Source organism: Acipenser ruthenus, chromosome 7 (assembly GCF_902713425.1).
Source record: "Acipenser ruthenus chromosome 7, fAciRut3.2 maternal haplotype, whole genome shotgun sequence".
In the NCBI taxonomy this organism is placed as follows: domain Eukaryota; kingdom Metazoa; phylum Chordata; class Actinopteri; order Acipenseriformes; family Acipenseridae; genus Acipenser; species Acipenser ruthenus.
Genome location: NC_081195.1, coordinates 62392279 through 62413482, shown reverse-complemented (window position 1 = coordinate 62413482; position 21204 = coordinate 62392279). Strand labels below are relative to the sequence as shown.

General features: G+C 36.0%; 1 protein-coding gene across 2 annotated transcripts in view; it reads left to right on the top strand.

The window, feature by feature from the left end:
- LOC117415275 (protein phosphatase 1H-like) overlaps positions 1-17611 on the top strand; it is a 35698-nt gene extending 18087 nt beyond the window's left edge. For both annotated transcript variants that reach the window (XM_034025397.3, XM_059027519.1), the window contains exons 4-10: positions 579-691; positions 2202-2286; positions 6571-6689; positions 12523-12586; positions 13312-13419; positions 15105-15256; positions 15866-17611. In XM_034025397.3, coding sequence (XP_033881288.1) covers positions 579-691; positions 2202-2286; positions 6571-6689; positions 12523-12586; positions 13312-13419; positions 15105-15256; positions 15866-16013 — 789 coding nt within the window. In that variant the 3' untranslated portion in view covers positions 16014-17611. The remainder of the gene's footprint in view (positions 1-578; positions 692-2201; positions 2287-6570; positions 6690-12522; positions 12587-13311; positions 13420-15104; positions 15257-15865) is intronic.
- Positions 17612-21204: the final 3593 nt, after the last annotated feature.

Here is a 21204-nt window from a genome sequence, read left to right as displayed (position 1 = left end):
ATCACCATTTCAATTGCGTGGTCACATTGGAGCTTACAGTGGTCTAACACCCAATCATTTCATCTGCCTCTCTCTGTCTTCCTGACTGCCTGCTCATTGCTCTGTATCCCATTGAAATGAAGAGCTGAAATGACCTTTTTTAACATGTTTTCTGTTTTTAACATCCTCTTGTTAATTTTGGAATATAATCTCGCAAATTTAAATTAAACTCTGTATCCGGCTATCCCTAAAGATATATATATATATAGAAATATATATATAGAAATATGGACTGGTAAGTAAAGGAGGGAACAAATACATTGGTCCTAAAGCAGTAGCCAAAGCACACAGAAGATTTTTCTAAAATTGGTTTAGCCAGTAATTACTTTTCTTCTTTTTTTTTTTTTTTTGGCCGGGGGGTGTGTGTGAAGAGATGGTCAGGATTTAAGTGTATCTTGTATCTCTCTCCATCTCTATCTTATATACACATACACACACACACAGGGAGATTAGAAAGTCAGTTAACCATATCAACTCGTATATTTATTTATTTATTTATTTATTTATTTATTTATTTCTTCTTTGTATTGTTCTTCTAGGATGCCCAGATTGAAAATGAAAAAAGCATATACAATATCTCCGGGGGCTGTACTGCGCTGGCTGTGGTCTTCCTACTTGGGAAACTTTACGTAGGAAATGCTGGTGATAGCAGGTGAGGGAGTGCTTGCATCTACAGTAGGTAGCCCTGGGTGGATCTGCACGTGTGTTCTGTTAAGATCCTAATCTCAAGATGGGTCACAGCTTTAACTCATTTAAGAAATGTTTCTCAGAGTAGGTTTTTTTTTTTTTAATAAATAAAATGCATCATCCATAAAACTCTTAATGACAAAAATAAACCTTGAAAAACAAATTTGTTTACTTGATCTGAAAAAAAAGCCAGCACCAATCGAGATACGTTTTATTAAACTGTATTTTATATAAAGTATAGTGTCTTTTCACAAATACCATATAAAACAAAACACGCTTCAGCTTGGTGCTCTGGTGCTGCTGCTGCTGTTTATCATTCTATGTGAAATAAAATAGAACCGTTTGCTGATTCTGAGACTCTTATATAGTTGTCTTTGATTGACACAATATATTACTGTACTTAATCAGGCATTAAATCTATTTTTGTTTGAAAGCCAATTTGGTGATGGGGGGGGGGGGGGGGGGGTCTGCTGAATGTTTGTTTAAAGTCATGTGCCAAAATACTTAAGTGATTCAGTATTCTCCCACTTAACTGTTCATGGAAATAATTGAATTTCCAGACATGTCTTTATTATGCCATATGCAATATTCCTAATCTTGTCCTGCCAATGATGTGATACGCTTTCAGCGTTCTAATATTAAATGTTTAAACTACATTTAATACGATCTCATTAGTTGGCCAGTGACACATTGTCGAACAGCTTGTTTTTCCCCTGTCACTTCAGCTTTCCCTGAGGGGACAGGGTGAGCTGAATTGCAAACAAATAGTAACATTTTCATTGTGTTTTAAGTAGTTCCTATCCCCAGAAAGTTGGTAATTATTGTATACTCTGCAGTCATCATCCCACGACTGTATTTAGAGCTCCTTATATTCAGGGGTTAGTTTTAAGGGTCGCACTGGATCCCAGATCCAGTACGTTTTTGTCTGACAGGCGAGAATTGTACATTTTGCAAAAGATGATACAGACAAAAAAAAAGAACTCTATAAACATAACACTTTCATGAATTGAATGGCAAAAGCACATCGTAACAATGTGTTTTAGGATGCAACATTACTAGGATCCTTGAAACATATACAGGGGCTACTGTAAATCAAGGTCAGTACATTAGGTCTAGAAACAAACAAAACAAGCTATCCCTCTTCCTTAATTATAAGATCCAGGACTCTTTGTTTAATATAACCAGGGGTTCATTTGTAAACATGTCCCATCTTGATGCAAAACATGCACAAGCTGGTTGTGCCTGATGCTACCATTGGTGACCCCCAACTGCCTAATGACAAGAACAGTATTCTTGTTTGACTAAAACAGTTTTACGGAGGTGGTGTCATGGTTTGGATTCTGTTGATTTAACAGTTCCTTGAAGAATAGTAGAATAGGTTTATTGTACTAGGATATTGAAGCAATCGTTTCATCGTGTAATTACAATTACAAACCCTGGCACTTAATGTGATGTTTGTCTTTCTTTATCTTTAGGGCTATTATCATTCGAAATGGAGAAATAATCCCAATGTCATCAGAGTTTACACCTGAGAGTGAAAGACAAAGGCTCCAGTTTTTGGTAAAATATTTTGGGTTCTATTTTCAAAGCATGATCGCCACTCTCTGTTTCTGTTTTCTTTTTATGAGGTGTGAAATTCATGTTATTGTTACAAAATGAAAAATAAACCATGCATTGGATTGGATTGAATTTACTTTTGTTTTACTTTTTGTTGAATTAACAGGGTTTTTCTTCTTTCAAAAGTAGGAGTAAATGAATGATCTGAACAGTTTTAATAAGCATAGGGTCTTTCAGAATGCTTCAGAAGACTTCACAATGCGCTGTGTCAGGAACTGTCCTCTGTTAACTTATACATAAACCTAATGACCATTGTCACAAAGATGATGCTGCATGTCCCATTTTACCATGATTTTTAAGGGAACACTTAATTTAGTTTTTTACATTAATCCAGATGTTTTACACCATATTTTGGATAACTGAGAAGAATTTCACAGTACATACATTTCCACTTATCCATAGCCACAAGTAGTAATATGAATGTATACATGTGAATTGAAGCATTTTGTATGTATGCCCATACAGTATGTGACTGTAAGAAAAATGGTGAGGAATACCTCACTTTGAGCAAATACTGTTTCAATTGAAATAATAATACATAATTTCAAACTACAGGTACCGGTACTGTAAGGTACTGGAGCCTTTGAATCTATCGCTTAAGAAGTCTACAAAAAACTAAATGCAAGAGATTGCAGCAAGTCTTTTTTATAGGAAAACATTAATAAGTTAATCAGTGAGGTGGTAGTGGTGCTCCGAATGTGCAAAACACTAAATACATTTTCAAGTTTCTCGATAAACCCTCAAATGCAATTTCAGCATTATTAGTTTATTAGTTTATGTGCATCCACTTATGGACCATCTGCATAACCCTTATATACCCAGCAAATGCTGATTGTTATCTTAAGGCAAGTCTCCATTTCCAGTGGGTTCAAGTTTTAGGGCCCAACTTTGATGAACGCTAATAAAAAGGCAATATGCAAACTCTAGCATCTGTGATGCGTCCTGCCATGTCCCCCGTGTGGTGATCCTGGAAAGAGCAAAGGCGGGGACGAGAAACTGACTTCCCATGTTAATATGGAATACTTCTTACCGCGCATGTGTTTTCTGTGATTAATAACATAAGAATGAATTATTTTCATTATAGTAAACATTGCTCCCCGTGGGGGCTTATATTGGTTACAGTGCAGAAACTTTCTGTACAATATGGAATGTAATGAATATTATTGTTGTGAAAAATGTAGATTTACAGGAAACAACTTTTTTTTTTTTTAATAAATAAATGCACTTCATTATTAAGGCTATGATTTTGACACGGTAATTTCTTAGAACATTTCACGGACGAGGTGCGGCAAAAAAACAAGAATTCACAGAAAGGTCACCAAATAATGTAGTTTTAGCTACATCAACATACACAAGAGCTTTTAAATAGTACACCAAAACCAATAATATAAAGACTACTGACCAGTTTAAATGTTACTTTAGAGTACAAAACTTACAGTACATACTTCAGACTCCGACATCGTTTCTGGTCTGAGTCGAGGGTCTCCAGCCCTGTGCGACAAGTCGGAATTACGTCCTCTACAATCCTGAGACGTGCGTCTTTTTTGGAAAGGTGTACAGCCTTAACAGATCATCAAACCTTTCACCTGTCATTCTAAAATACCTCAAATATCACTCACTGTCACACACCCGCAGCTCTCAAAATAATGTTTGAAATTCTCACTTTCGGGTTCTCTGTTGGTTGAGAGGACGGATGTACCAACAATGTCGCTTTTTTAAAAATCCTCTTGTATAAGAGATACAAACTAAAATGTAAATGTATCCAATTTGAACAACAGCTGTGACCACTTTGCGCAGTCAAAAATCCTGCGACACGATGCGTCCTTCGTACAGCAAATGGTGAAGCTGCATAGCTTTTAGCTGTCTGCGCCTGACGTATCGCATTCATCTGCAACAGAAGTATGAACCAGGTTTTAGAGTTTTACATGATTCTGAAACAAACAGCATGTTGTAAAGAAAGTTGATAACTTCTGTTCTCCGATGCATTTGTTCTATCTTTACAGAAAACAGCTCTCACAATTTTTTTGTATTTTGGCTGTCACCGATTTACTTGCTTGCTCACTCAGCTATCTCATTTCACTGAGCTAGATATCTACATGTAATGCTGCGTGCATACGCAACCGAACAATTTACAGATATTTGGGCCCTTGACGTCTAAAAAAGGGCAATAAGTGACCCAGAAGTAGTTAATTCTTGTACATTTGCATAGTTATTTTTCGTTTGTTTCAATTTTACCGTTAGAGATCCAATTATTAAACAATATAACAAACCCATAAATTCATTACTATATGCTTGTCCATACAAGGGTTGATTATATTATTGTTCCTAGGTGTAAAGCCACCATCTATCATGGAGCTTTTATTCAAGTTTTTTTTTTTTTTTTAACTCAAGACATTTACACAAGAAAAATGTCTCTTGTAAAATGCTTTTTTGGGTTTCAGTTTATTTTACTCGAGTAAACTGGGCTTTTCACCCGACGTCGTGCAAATGAATGGGAAAGGTGGGGGTTGATATGTAAATTAACTATGCGTAAAGTGCTTGTTCTGTTTTTGAAGTTTACTGGTGACATTTTGTGAAAATGTGTTTTCCATGCGCAGAGAACTGGTACACGAGTGAATCTAAACTGCTGTAATAAAGCAAAATACCCTGTGCCTGCTTGGTTAATAATATGCTTTGCTGCTCTTTACCAAATAGTTTTTCAATTTGAGGAGGCTCGTGCTGTCAGAGATGCTCTCCTTTCTTTTAAGTTGTGTTGGATTTACTGCTGTGTTAAATATTAATGATGCAAACAAATAAAACACAATCAGTACGTTCATTTGCAATTTTATTTGGTCAGTTCTGAGAGGGCATCAACAACTTGGATGTTGTTGCGCTGTTTTGGGCAGTCGAGCTGGCTTATGACATCCAGTTCACAAACTATTTATTAACATGGATGCGTGTTGTTTTTGGACATAGCTGGGATCAAAAAAAAGGACGGGAATTAATTCAGTTAAGCAGCTCACTTGCTCTTCGTGGTTAACTTTAGCATAGTTTTTACAGCAAGGGTATTCTCAAACAGCTGCTTTAATACTATAACAAATGCATAACGCAGTTCGTGGTAAGTGGTTTTATACAGAACTGTAAACCCACAAGATATATACAACATGACAGACCAGACACAGCAAAAAACAATAATAAAAAAAGGCCGCCCGCATTAGCATTAAGATGAACTACTTCACTGCTAACCATAAAATCGCCCATCAGCCACTACTTTCTGCCATTTTGCAATCCACAGTAACAACTGACCTGCTCCCTTGCAATATTTATAGTTAAGGATAAACGCACTCATTAACATTGCGAAACTGGGCGTGGTTTTCCCATGTGTTTTGTCATTTACACGAGTAAATGAGATTTACCCTCCTTCTCTTTGGCCGTTTTTTTCGGCCACAAACCTGATTTACCCGAGTAATTCTCCCAAACGTGCACATACATCACCATTTCACGACTAAACTAGGGCAGCAGTGTGGAGTAGTGGTTAGGGCTCTGGACTCTTGACCAGAGGGTTGTGGGTTCAATCCCAGGTGGGAGACACTGCTGCTGTACCCTTGAGCAAGGTACTTTACCTAGATTGCTCCAGTAAAAATTCAACTGTATAAATGGGTAATTGTATGTAAAAATAATGTGTAAAAAATAATGTAATTGTATGTAAAAATAATGTGATATCTTGTAACAATTGTAAGTCGCCCTGGATAAGGGCGTCTGCTAAGAAATAAATAAATAAATAAAAATAAAATAAACTGACCCGCATGGAAACCCCATGTATGGCACCAACTGTTTCTAGGTAAGTCTGCAAGGGGGTATATACATGGTCATTCATCAGTGGTTACTGCCTGTAATTGCGAGTGGGTTATTTACAGCTATCCTCATGAGTGAAATAAACACAGCACTCCATGCTTGTTCATGGAGTATTCTGTTTATATAACAATCTATGGAAAGGAAAGTATGTTTAAACCTAATTTTAAACGGCTGAATTCTATGAATTACTTTCCATACTGTAAATCAAGCACTACATCAGTTTAGCAACACATCATTTTAAACAGTTCAATTCAGGGGTGCCATTTTCTTAACAAATATATCGATCACATGAGAGAAAGAGGAGTGCCACGTATTGCAGGGGTTTTACTATTTGGCCTACCCTTCCTGTGTGTTCAATGTTCATATAATTGTGTATTCTTATGTTTCCACCAGGCATATATGCAGCCTCACTTATTAGGGAACGAGTTCACGCATTTAGAGTTCCCCAGAAGAGTCCAGAGGAAGGAGCTTGGGAAGAGGATGCTCTACAGGGCTTTCAACATGACAGGCTGGTGAGGACAAAACAGCTTTCCATTCTGTAGCCAGGGGCTTCAAAAGGCCCATTTCAATGTTCTTCACTACCAAAAAAAAAGGCCAAAGAATGTCACATTTTTTAAAAAAAAGTATTTATAATAATATTTTTTTTTTTTTGCTTTACTGTTTTTTGACATTCCCTTTGAAACAAGCCCACTTTATATTATATTTGATCCTGGCTTTGAACCTTTCATCCACTTTCTGTAGTTTTGCTAATTTGATCATTTGAGGGCTACCTGAAAACTTGTTTTTGTTCAACTTCTATCTATTTTTACTGTTTTACAGGCAGTCTCGTCAAATTGTCGTCTTTTCAAGCTACATTATCCTTGAAATTTCTGCTTCAGCGTTTTGATTAAATAATTTCCTGTTTCATGTACTCCAATAAAGGCAGTTTGTCCATCACTATAAAACAGTCAATTTTAGGATATGCAGCAATAGTAAAAGAAGCTAGTGAAATTCTTTGACTAGAAGTAATTGAAAAAGACTTATTTTAATTCAATGCTCCAGATTCCAGTGACTTTGAAATTGCTACAGTACCTGGAAACCCAGCTATTTTTTAGAACTGGTACCAAGATTACAAATACTTCTTTACTAACCTATATGCCGAAGAACAAAAAAAAAAAATAGTTTGAGAATCCTGTGGACTTGTTTATATCTAGGTTTGACACCATAACTTTTAAATCTCTTCTTTCTGCTCCTTGCGTGGCCATGGCAACAGCTAATTTTACAGATCAGTTGATTGGCAATTAATCGTTCCAGGGGCGTAAAGGGATTCTTCCTGTGGAGATTTTTCTCAAGAAAGATCAATATTAAGGAGGAAAGAAAATTAAGGTCGTAACAACTTTCCTATATAAAATGTTATTTTTATTCCTACTTTAGAACAATGTTAAAAGTAAAAGTTGTATCGCACTGTATTTTATCATGGGGGCAGGGAATTGAGAAAGAAAGGTCAAATTATGATTTATATATCAACATATACTTGAATACCTGCGGTCGCAATGAGATTAGGGCACGAGGCACAGCCACTGGCCTATGATATATTATTAAATAAATAAATTAATTAATTAATAAATTTTAGTGTGATGAGGCTAATGAGATGCAGACCTGTGCAGCTGTATTAAGACAGTTGTGTAGCTCGGAAACCTAGTTAGCTAATTGGAGCAAGCCAGATAAGTGTATATTTTAAACCTTGTGGTTCCCCCCCCCCAACCCCACGGTGAGTGTAAGGTGTCATTGTCCTTGTAGTGCTCAGATTTCTTTGCTTCAGTGTGATGTATGGCCATATGTGTCAGACAATGAGCCTTCTGGGCCATAGAAACTCAAATCACCCAGAGGGGTTTTCTCCTACAATTGTTGCTTACTTATATTTCCAAAATTATGAGCAGGTTCTGCCTGATGAACTGAAGCATAAGCTTGTTTTTTTCTAATGAAATGTGGAAGAGTACGAGATATTGTAATGGCAGCAGCTGTCTCTATGCTTACCCGTTCTCTCATTTGAACTGTTCCTTGCCTCCTGTCTGTGTAAATTGGATTGTGTTCAACTGCAGGGGAGTGGACAGGCACAGGGGGTGCAGTGCGGTCGTATGTTTTATTTTACAAAGCTAGCTTGACTGCTGTGCCATAGATCAATAGAAATGAATTCATTAAATCAGGGGGCAGAGCTTATTAGAGAGACCTCAGACAGAATTCCTCAGAGACCCTATTTAATAAACCAGTCCTGTGTGATACTCTTCATTACCATTTACATTGATTCCTAAGGCATTAAAAAGAAAATGTGCCAGTCCCACTGTGTCGAATAATTTTCCAGCCTCAGAAAATGCTATCAAATTAAAAACCTACCCTTGTTAAAACAATGAATTTGAGGGAAAAAAAAATATGCAGCTAAATAATTCAAGCACCCTCAAAGGAAATCTTTGTCTTTTTTGTTTTGTTGTCAATTGAATTACAAATAGCAATGAAAATAAGCCTGTTGTCCACTAATTATAAACAAAAATATATATTTTTTGAAGACTACCATTCATGCAATGTGACATTTCACAAGCTTGATGTAATAATTTGTAGCACTGATAAATGAAATGGTGTGAATATGGTTTTACTGAGATAATAATGTTGGTGCCATGGTAAACACTGTAAATCTTTGGGGTCATTTGTGGGATAAAGAGTTGGTTGTGTTACAACAGACCATCTGCAGTTTTTTATTTGTATTTTCTGGTGACCTACTGAAAGGGAGTTTCATTCATAAAAAGAAACTAGCTGAGTTGAAGACATTTCAGCATCTAAAATATGGCATGCATATAGGCTAAAAAAGGAATTGGGTGTTATTTAGGTATTGCATTATAAGCATGTTTTTTTTAACTTGCTGTCCATGCTGGTACACAGATATTACTTTTTGTACCGTCATGCAAGTAGCTGATGCACAAAGTAGCCATAACAGACTTGAACACTAATCTTGTGTTGATGCAAAATGGGCCTGCTGTGAAATTAAGCCATAGAAGCCTGGGCTTCAGGTCAAACCAAGACTGCATAAAATACTGAGCAGATTTTCCTCACATGAGAACTATTAAACAAGTCTGCCAAGTGGATTTTTTTCTTCTATATTCTATTTAGCTCAAGGCTTTACCTAATTTGTCTTCTCGATGATTCAATGGGCTCGCTATTACAGAATGGCCGTGTGCAGCAAAACAGTTGAAAATTGGTTGATTTAATTCTTTAACGTTGTGACTAAGCCAGTACCTAATTACTGCCTGTAATGTGTGTAAAGGTCTTTCAGTCCACAACAGCCATCTTCAGTTCACCAGCTTGTCAAATACAGCAGTGGAATTTGGATAAGAGTCACCCATTTCATACAGTCTGTTTGAAACCGTTTCTAAGCTGTGTTCTGTGTGACAGACTCTTGAGTTAGCACTGCCTGTTTAAAGAGGCAGTGCATTCTCAGATTCAAGCTGGGTATTTTCTCTAAAGCTGTACAGCAGGATTAATGTTGTTAAATTGCAAGCTCCGTCTCGGGCCCTGTGATGGTGATGGATTGTTGTTTGCAATGTGCAGGTTCTGCATGTTTTAAAGATTCCCAGCAAGCTGAAGAAACAGCAGGGGAGGAGTCCTGACCTGTACCGTACAGCACATCTCCTGACAGTGATGAATTACCCTCTCACTGTGGAAAGCACGCAAGGAGCTTATCCGGTACTGTAGAGCAACTCCGCTACTACCAGCACCAAAAGATTAGAGAGAGAGAATAATAAGATAATATTTGACCCCCAAGTTATTTGAATAAGTACACATGTACTGCTAAATTTGACAGTACAGAGTATAAAAGAGCATTTGAACAAAAATCACACAGAAGGCTTACATATTGTATTTATTTATTTATTTATTGACTTTTATAAAGATAATCAATAACCCTGTTTTTTTTGTTTAAATACTGTGTGTACTAAAACCATTAAACCAAAACATTGTAAGTTCACACAAGGAACCTTGCAACTGATGCTTTCTCAAATCATAACAAAAAAAAAAAAAAAAGTTTCTGCTTGTGCAGCTTTACATCAGGTTATCCCCAGCCTGCAACAGACAAAGCACATGACCTTCCTAACAATAGCTGACTGCTTGTGCTTGACGGTACATCTCAGTGAGCTCATTGTACTGTACTTCACACTCTAAATGTGGGGTGACCTTGAGTTTCAACATCATCCAGAGACTACATCTGCCCCCATGGTCTTGGGTCATGTTCTTAGAAACAACCTTTATAATTAAAAAAAAAGAAAAAACCGCCATGCTGTTTTCTCTATTCATATCCATGTACATTGTTGTGCATCATATTGTAGTGTAGGAGCACCACAATACTACACAGTCCTGAATACTGTACGAGTAACATACTAAAGAAACCTTTTAAAATTGTATTTTATTTAAAAACAAAAACATGCTAATATGATTCTTGTAAAGCCAGCATATGGTATTGAATATCTGGCTGAAGACTTGAGTTGGCACTCTCTCCACCTCAGCTGAGAGTGTGAAAAACACAGCAATCTAACAAGCTGCCTTTGTTTTTTCAGTTGTCTAGCACAGTACATAAAGTGACATGGACATAACAAATTAACCTTGAAAAGGCCACGCGCCGTTGAAACTAATCAGGTCTGACAAAAGAAAACAAGATGCAAAGGATTTTCCAACCTGTTCCATATTATAAAGCAAACTTAGTTTTGACACTGCCCTTGTAACACCTCCTGGGATGTTCTTGGGATCCTTGAATACCTGTTTTGTTCATTGTCTGCCGTTTTATTTTCATATTGGTTTGGCTCTGCAGGGGCAGTTAGAGCTCTGTCTTATTTCTCCCCACGCAAAACAGTGAATCTTACTGTTTTGGAATGATTGCTGTATCAAGTTCTAAAAATATTATTTAAAACCAGCCTCACTGTGTCAGTGGTCATATTTATCCAGGATTGGTTTTTAAGATGGCTCACTTTGTTTGGTCAGTGTCTATCTGTTAATGCTTTCTCATTGCAGCATGGTTTTCAACAAATCGCATGCTTGTGAATGCATCTTTTTGTTTTGTGCTCAAGTTTACTCTAACAGCTGTTTCTTACTGTAGTCCGAAACAAGCATCTTGTGCAATGCAAGGATACTGTAAATAGGACACTGCAGTAAACATTTAGAATGAAATGACATGCGGCTGCTATAAATCGACCATGAAAAAAAGAAAAGGAAGTTGGCTCACAATCATTCCATGTCAATTGAACAACTGAGATTCAGTGTATTTGTCATGGCATTTACTAAGTCAGATGTTTCAAGTGTCACCTTCAACTAAGAAGCTGTCATCCTAGATGATAAAGACCAAAAGTTTTGAGATATTGACTTCCTATTCGGTGCAAAACTGTATTCTATGATTCTCTAGCTTTGTATGTAGGTATGTGTACCTGTTTTTGTGGCTGTACTTTTCCAAAGCTGTCGCAGCCGCTCAATCAGCGCCTCATATCCCAGAGAACATGGAGTGAATTTGCAGGGCAGTAAATACACTGCCCTTAACATTGACCTTTGAGCCAATATGGTTGGATTACATTAAGCACCCCTGTCTACAAAAAGGTATCTTGCCATAGATGAGTTCAAAATAGACAGTTCTGCATATCCTTTTAGCCTTTAATCAGTTTTCTTCTGTAGAACCTGGGTGCACCCCAAAACAGCAAGACCCTTAGGAGCATTAATACATAAATTACACTTTTCATGTATTCTTTACCAACTAACTTTTCGGAAGTCCCTTGTTATGGCTATATTTGTTAAAATGTTATTAATGGAGGGAAGTATTGGCATTGTCTTTTTTTAAAGATGCTGTTTGATCTGTGACTAATTCCATATATTAACTGCTTTGAATGAATTCTTTAAGGCTCTAAAAAGAAAGGAAAATATTTAGGCACCAGATAACTTAGATATTGATTGTGAAATTAAGCGAATCCACTTTCAATTGCTTCAAATACCTTTTAATACATAGCATTTATTGACAGATACCAGTGGTACCAGTTCTAAGAAATTCTCTGCAGACCATAGATAGATTCACAGAGGTCCTAGAACTGTGACTATGCATTGTTGTTGCAGTATTGTTTTAACTCCCATTTGTAATAAGGAGCAGCAATTTCAGTATACAATTATAGAATAGCACAGCCAATTCAACTGTGACTCCCAACAATAGTGCTCTAATAAAGGAGCACAGTATCTGCCCTACATAACAGTTGTTTTTCTGTGTTTGGATATCACTTGCATCTTATGAAGAGGTGCTGTTACATTGATTAAATAAACAATGATTAAGCTATCCTCTCTTTTCTACAGGGCATATAAAACCATAGAGGAAGATGACCTGAAGTTTCCTTTAATTTATGGAGAGGGCAAGAAGGTAAGCAGCATTCCGCCTTGACAAAATTATTCCCAATGTGTCCCTTAGCCTGCCAGCTAGAAGGAAAAATGTGGCACTCATATAAAATATGCTGGTCATTGGGTGCGTCTTCAGGGATATCTGTTCCGGGTTAACATACTGTATATGGTGTGACTCCATAGGTAGACCCCCTCTCTACCTCACACAAACACACATTGCCCAGAGCTGCAGCGTCACAGACTCTGATTGCAGAAAAGCTTGTTTTGCTTTCCATTAACAAGGCCTGTTAATTGGGTCTGCAACTTTAGTTTTCCATCATTGAGATGAGGGATACAATTTGCAAAGGCTTTTAAAATGTATAATACACATGCACATGATGATGATGATGATGATGTTATTATTTAATTATTTAGCAGAAGCTTTTATCTGATTTTATACGATTGATGCTTTTATGATATGACCATATGTAAACCAGCTATCTGGGCTAATATCAAAATACTGACTTTGGCTCATAATAAGCAGACTTGTGACCAATTTGGTCAAATAGTTTTGAAATTACTGCTATTGAAATTAGCTTGTAGGTACACCTTTTTTTTCCCTTTATGGTGTGACGGGTCTTTTGGTAAGCTTCCCCTTGACAAAAATGCACTATCTGCCACTATTAAGAGAAGATAATGGTTTGCTAGGGTTGCAGAAGAATATATACCCAATATATAAATAATGTTTTGTTTTGTTTTTCCTTGCAGGCACGTGTCATGGCCACTATTGGTGTCACCAGAGGACTAGGGGACCATGATCTGAAGGTTCATGACTCTAACATCTACATCAAGCCTTTCCTCTCCTGCTACCCCGAGGTATTCATTTTTCTCTTTCTCATTTAAATGATTCAGTGCATTGCTGAATGAACTATAAGTTGTCAATTCTGAGGAAAGCTGCAAGTGGTGCTCAGAATGATTGGCACCTGCTTTGAAAAGTATTATTACATTAAGGTGCACAAATCATAACTGTCGCTTAAACAGCAACATATTTCAGGATTTTTTATAAAAACTAAACTTATGAATTACCAAACAGTCATTAGATCAAGGGCGAAACAGATGTTTCCAGTGAAATATAGTTGACAAATTTTGAATTGGGGGCATGAACTGGAAAATCATGAGAGGGACACTGCAACAAACTTTCCATCTTAAGTCAGCTACTCACAGTAGAATGCTGTGCAAGTCAATTGACCTACTTGTACCTCAGTCCTCCAAGCTGTACAAATGGGGCAGAAATAGGACTCGGATGGAAATTAAATCTTGCCTTGCTGTTTACTTATACGGCCCTGTATAATTATTAATTCACTCAGGGCTAGATGGAGATGTATTTGACTTGCTGCTGTGCTTGAATATATCAAATGGACCTGATATTCTGTGAATGCCTTTGGCTGGTTGTAGAACAATATAGTATATCATCATAGTCTGTGTCTAGGCCAAAAGTATCTCAAGTAAGATGGCCTAATCTTCTCCTGTGAAGATCTAAATGTGTTTGAAAGTAATTATGCGAGACATAGTGGAAGAAGTAGAAAGAAACAGAGAAGATGACACTAAACCCTTTTTAGTGTACTGTGCTATGTCATGATGAAATAAAAGTAAACTGAGGCATAGCAATTCATATTATATATTAACCGAATTTAAAAAAAAAAAAAAACTTGGTAAAACCTTGTAACCGTGTTACTGCAAAATTACTTTTTCTATGAAGATGTTTTAAATGGGCAAAAGGAATATCCCCACTATAAATGTACCTATAGTGAAGTACAGATGCATGAAAGCCATACAGAGAATATGTAGATCAGATTTTACATGGTTGACATTTTACAGTATGGGCTCATTCTGAAATCCAGCTGTCAACATTGAAGGGGTTGTGCTTTTTCTGGGCTATGCAGATCCTTATTAATGTTGTGGCAAATGGCAGTAACAATCAGAAATTGAATTGGCTGTTGAGGAAGAATAAATCAAGGCTGTAGATGGTCATTAATTTCAAGGTTGCATTTTCATATTCCATTTTCATGAAAATCATATTTGTTTCTTTAGTTTAATTTTTTTTTTTTTTGACCCTTCTCATACAACATTTATGAAGCATGGAGTTTAAATACAATCCTTCAGTGTGTCAATATATTTGATGGGGAGTGCACATTCTGTTTTGATGTTCAATGACACTGTGACACCAGTCAGTATGGATGTGGGATTATCAGAAAGAAGACTGGGTGGCAGATTACAAGGTGTGAATAGTGTGTAATTCGGTTACGGTTACTGCATGGAAAGGGTACAAAAGCCATTCACATCCAATAACACTTATTTCACCAGTAGTAAGAGCAGGCAACTGTAGTTATGCAGTTATTACCTTGTTATTAAATGGTTATATATGCCTCATAATCTAAATCGCTGCAGAAAACTGTATTGTTATGTACCATTGACTGCAAAGCTAGCCTAAAGGGTCATACTTTGAAGTCGCCTCTATAAATCAGTCTGCGTGATGATTCCATTTGACCTTCTCTCTTTAGGTCAAAGTGTACAACCTCAAACAGTATGAGCATGGAGCGGATGATGTGCTGGTGTTAGCCACAGATGGGCTGTGGGACGTATTGTCAAACGAAGAAGTGTCAGAAGCTGTTGCAAATTTTCTGGCAAACTGTGACCCTGATGATCAACACAGGTACATGTGAGATTCTGAAATGTTGCATTAACACCAAAGGATTTTGCTCACACAATATAAAATGTTAGGTTTCCTCAGGTAGAGCTAACATTATTCCTGAATAGGTAATACGCATTTTATACTTCCTGTTAGCTTTTGGCCCTGTGGCTAGTCATTTTCACAATGACAACACCTGTTTTTTTTTTGCTTGGGTTGATTTATACACATTCGTGAAGACAAGCAGTTTTAATATTTCAAAATATTGCTACATTTAAAGTCTTCTTAAAATATACACTTTTAAACTGGAACAGTATATTTAAGAAGGGTGTATTATAAAACTGTCTTCTCGATGAAATTTACTAACCCAGACCCACAAGGCTAGTGAATTAGCTCACTGTCCCACCTACATCTAAACCAGCTTCAGATATACAGTACACGTATACAAATATGCACAATAACAGCTGTGTTTTGTGACTTGCTGGTTGGTAGTGTGCATAGTGGTAAATGATTTAAATTACTTATAGCAGAGTTGATTTTTGAAAAGTTACTGTATTTTGTGATGAAAGATTTCAATGGCACATAAAACTAATATTATGGAAAACCATGCCTTTTTGTTTTGCGCTGTGGCAGGTACACTCTGGCAGCTCAGGATCTGATCATGAGAGCTCGAGGAGTTCTGAAAGACCGAGGCTGGAGGATCTCCAATGACAGACTTGGTTCAGGGGATGACATCTCTGTCTACATCATTCCCTTAATATATGGGAACAAACAGCCCTAGTTGTTAACTCCCAGTTTGAAAGGAGGCTCACTCAGGCTAACGGGGTAATGTTCCCCTCCCGGTGTCACCTCAGCTTCCTTACCTTTCCCCTCTCGTACGCATCACTTTGAAGGGGCCCTTGCTAACTAAACATGAGTAAGCCTCCTTTTGTAGGCTACGCAATGACTTAAATGGTCGTATATTAAGCTTCTCAACCTGAGAGCAATCCCAGGATTCCCCAGCTACCTTTTGAAATTTAGGATCACTTAAATAAACCATAAGAAGCTGATCCAGCATTATAAAAAAAAATCCCCAGTTACTGACATCTGGCAGAAGGTAACTTTCTGGTTGCCAACTAGCTGAGCGATTTTTTAATTTTCCGATTTTGTTTATTGATAAGTTTACTTGTCATGGAAGGTATGTTGCAATGATTGTAGTAAGCCTGACTCGAAATTGTGGATGACACCAATTGTGAGCCATGTGCAGTGTGTGTTTTTTTGTTTTTGTTTTTTTTTGTTCTTTTTTTTTTTTGGTGGGGGGTGTTAGAGGGGACAGCGAGGGGAAAAATGTTTTTTTTTTTTTTTTAATGTATTTAAACATGTTTCATAGAAATTTTATTTATTCAACCTTAATGCTTGATCTTTCCTCTTAGTGAATTACTGTATAAATTATATTGTATAAATAGAAATGTATATTATTGAAAATGCTCCTCTGTTGAAATATATTTAAAGTGTCGGTATTTTATTATGTTAACCAGTTACGTTCTGCTGCTGTGATGTGCTGTTTCAGATCGAGAATGGCATCTCAAGCTTGTATAAACTCTACAAAGCAAACTTAAATAATGAAGTATAATTTGGTTTTCATTTTATAGGATACCGTGCACCTGGGTCATAATGTGTGGTACTAGTGAGAGAAATACCTAGATATACTGATGAAGCAAATAGGAAATATTTTTGCTCCCTCAAATCTAAGTTCCTCAAGAGACATTAGTAGGAACTTTAGGTAATATAATCATGCTTTGTTTTGATATTGTCACTTTATTTACAAATCCTCTTTTAAGTTGTTTTACCATTGTTCTGAGAAACTTGTTAGAAAAGGGTCTGTTTTTACAATGTTAATGTGAGTGAATGCCAATGATGTGGAAGGGCAGTACATCCTGGCACTTTCGCTAAATGGTTCTGGAAAAGTAAAGGACACAATTGTGGATAGCTGAGGAGTCTAAATATTGTGGATTGTTTCCAGATCTGCAAACATTTTGATAAAACGGTTGCTGTAAAATACATTGTTAGTCTTTGACCCAAGCATTAGGTTAATGTTCTTATTGATGTGATGCCCAAATAGCAGTCGAACCTAAATTAATTCATTGGTTTACAATGTAACCTAAAGCCATATACATTTCCCTAGTAAAATATCAGGGCATTAAAAATAAACTATGCACAGCATAGAAAACACTGGGGAATTTTTTAAGATGCCATTGAGTATGTTTTTATTGAACATTATATTGTAAAACATAGGTATGTTTAAAAGCAACATGTAATAATGTTATTTAAATGGATGTTATCAAACCAATGCAAGTTGTATTGGTACATTTAACTAATTACAGATCCTTTTTGGGTGCATTCCTTGATTGTCTATATACTGTTAAACTATATATATATATATATATATATACAAACACATAATGACATTTGCAGTACCTTGCATGTTATTCATCAAGCACAGACACAGGTGGTACAGTGGGCTGTTTTATAACTGCTGCTGAATCAGTTACAGATTTTGTTAAACATTTATACAACCCCCAAGAAAGGAAACGGCATTATTTACACAAAAACCTCAACAGTAGCAGCAGGGGGTGGAGGGTATAAATAATTTAATGCAAAACAAATTATTTTAATAAGACCCTGTCATTCTATCAGCCTTTGAAAAATGGAAGAAAACATTGGCAAAAGTGGCATTTTGAATTTGGAAGTTGAAACAAATTAATGACACCACGTTTTCACATTAAGGAGTTTATTGAAATGTTCCCCACCATGGCAGTATTGAATCCATCCCAATCCTTTCTGTGTATAAGCTGCCATGCTGTTTATCAGACAACAAATCGGTTTTGAAAAAGGACATCAATCAGATTACAAATTGGGCTTTGCTTCATTTCTGTTTTATAAAAGTCAGAATAGAAATCCTACAGTTTCCCAGCACTTAATCATTCATGACTGTCCGTGTACAATTATATTTTTAAGCTTTTTCCTGAATGAGTGCTGTATATACTAAGCAAGCCTGTTGGTTTGTTTGTCGGCTATAGACACATTTCCATTAGCAAGCTTAGAGGTCCCTTAACATTTACAGATCTAAAGCAGAGTAAATTTATATGGACGGTCCTCAAAAGCTTGGACTCCATTAATTCAGAGGTTAAAATCCCATAGCAATCCCATTGCCCTGCTAACAGGTTCTTGAAGATAGAAGCATGTAACTATACAACAGCGTTGACTTCAGCATTGGTTTACTTCAATTGAACAAATAAATTAAAAAGTGATGAACAGCCCAGGATGTAAGCTGTAGTGGATCTGCATTAGAAGACCGCAAACCAAGTTGCAATATGTGGGCACATCTGTTTGTGTGTGAGAAACCATACAACATCCCCTAAACTGTTGGCAGCAAATTGTATTGTACCACACGAGAGTTGCCCTTTATTGCGTATGACTGTGGACCACGACTGGGTTTAAATTTGAATTATGGTGGTGCTGTTCTTAAGGAGCTTTAAATCGTGTGACACATGCAAATTATGTTCTGTTACAAAATAATGCCAAAAATATTTATTTCAGTTTGTTTTTGTTTTTGTTATTTGGTACTTGCTGTAAGGGTAGCAGCATCTTAGTGTTATCAGCATTTTAGCCCAGCCCAATTTCTGTTTTTGTGATGTATAAGTTGTTCCCTAGAAATGACAGGTACAAATGTTTGAGAGTCTGCACATCCCTAGTATATGACACTATTTATTTATTTGAGATCGATATATATATCTATATCATATATATATATATATATATATATATATATATATATATATATATATATATATGTGTGTGTGTGTGTGTGTGTGTGTGTGTGTGTGTGTGTGTGTGTATACATAATATAATATAATATAATATATATATATATATATATATATATATATATATATATATAATATCTATATCTATATATATATATACTGTAATGCTACACCTTTCTGTGTAATCATTACAGGTTTTGACAATGTATTGACCTGTTGATTTTCATTACACTGTTAAGGAGCATTAAACAATTGACAAATCACTGTTTTTTTTTTGTTTTCTTTCTTGATGTAGTGCTGTGATATACTTGAAAGAGGCTTCCAAACCCTCCTTTTTGTCTTTACTTTTCTGCTTTTTCTAGACCCCACATTCAAATCAGTGGAAGGAAAGGGTACTTTCTAAGAACATATGGATGTATTTAGGTGTATGGTATGTAAAACCATTGAATTTAGAAGAGATTTTGGACCAATGTTTTACTGTATCCTTTGTAAATGTGAAATGTAAACCTTTTGTAACCAGAGGAAACCAATGAAGTCAAAGGGTTGAAAGAAGAAAACGTGTACCCAATGTGTTTTTTCAAAAATACAAAATTCTTCATTAGAACTCTGTTGTACATGTGTTTTTTGTAACTGCTCACTCTCTTTTCTTATCTTTACACCTCAATCGTGACTTTTAATACTGATTTTGTAAAAAAATGTGAATGCTCAGACTACTTCTAAATAGGGGCTCTACACTGAAACGTTCCAGTGCTAAAATAAAAACATTTATTTGCAAATGCAAATTGTGTATTGTCAAAGAGAACATTTAAGAACTGCAGATTCGTCTGATTAACTGGCTGCCAAATCCACAGTTTTCATTTCTGAAAATCAAGTAAATTGTCAATACTAACATGGTTTAATTGCTAAGAAGCTGTGAAATATCAATGGTAGTTAGCAATTTCATTTTAAATAAATATGAGTTAAATAAGTGATTAAGAGATATCTTAAAATTAAATAGATATAACTTAAATTCAATTATCTATGCCTTAGAATGTAAATTTAGTAATTTTTGAGATATCTCCAAATAAGTTAAACATCTCTCTAAATGCACAGGAAGTTATTATGAGCTGTCTCAACATAAACAGGAATTGAATTAACTTTAAGATATCTCAAAACAAGTATTTAGGATATCTCAATTGCATTAAAAATATATCGTAAAATTATTTTGATATCTTAATATTCTAAGATATATTTAAATGCATTGCAGATACCATATACAAATATATCTGGAAAACGTTTTAATATATGTCCAAATGTATTTAAGCTGTTACAGTTTGCATTTTGACATTAAGACTTTGTTAAATAAGGTTCATTGTACTTTACATTTTTTTTACACAATCAAAACTACTGTAACTTTGATAAGTAGGGAAATCCAATTACATTAACGCCATGTATACCGAGATAACAATCGCATTGTCTTACCCAATTGCCATGTAAACTCTGTATTCTGACTGCAAAATCCGATTCCGTGGAATCCATCTACAGAGAAATCCGATTCCGTTTACAGGGCACAAAGTAATCGGAATTCTCGGTAGTCGGATCACACAGAATCGGATTTCGCAATTGGTATACATGGCGTTGATGTAATCGGATTTCCCTATTTATAAATTGACGAATTTAGAGATACGTCATCTTGTTGTTACATTTGTTTATATACATAAAAATATTTATTTTTTTAAAAAAGTGTTTTTCTTGATTAATTTTCTTACCTGATAAGGGTTACATGCTACTGATGACGTTTTTAGAAACTGCAAGCACAGAGCCACCAGCCAAGGCACCCTAGATAAGCCTCCGAAGCTACAGCTATGCTCCTCTTTGTTTTATTTCAGAACTACTTTCCATTCAGGATGCAGATCGATTACACATTTCTTCCTAATGTGTATTTCAACATTTATGATGTTGATGCAATTAAACATTAATGCGAACCTTGGAATGCTTATGCTTTTCCGTTGTCAGCATTTAGCTAGAGCAAGGCAAATCTGATTTCCGGGAATCAGATTATGGGAGAAATTGTATGGCAGGATTTCTGAATCTCTGGATTTGAAGTGCCATGTAAACGAACTGAGAGGCCTGTCAAGGTCATCCAGTGCTTGCAGGTTATGCATCAAAATCAAGACCTCTATAGAA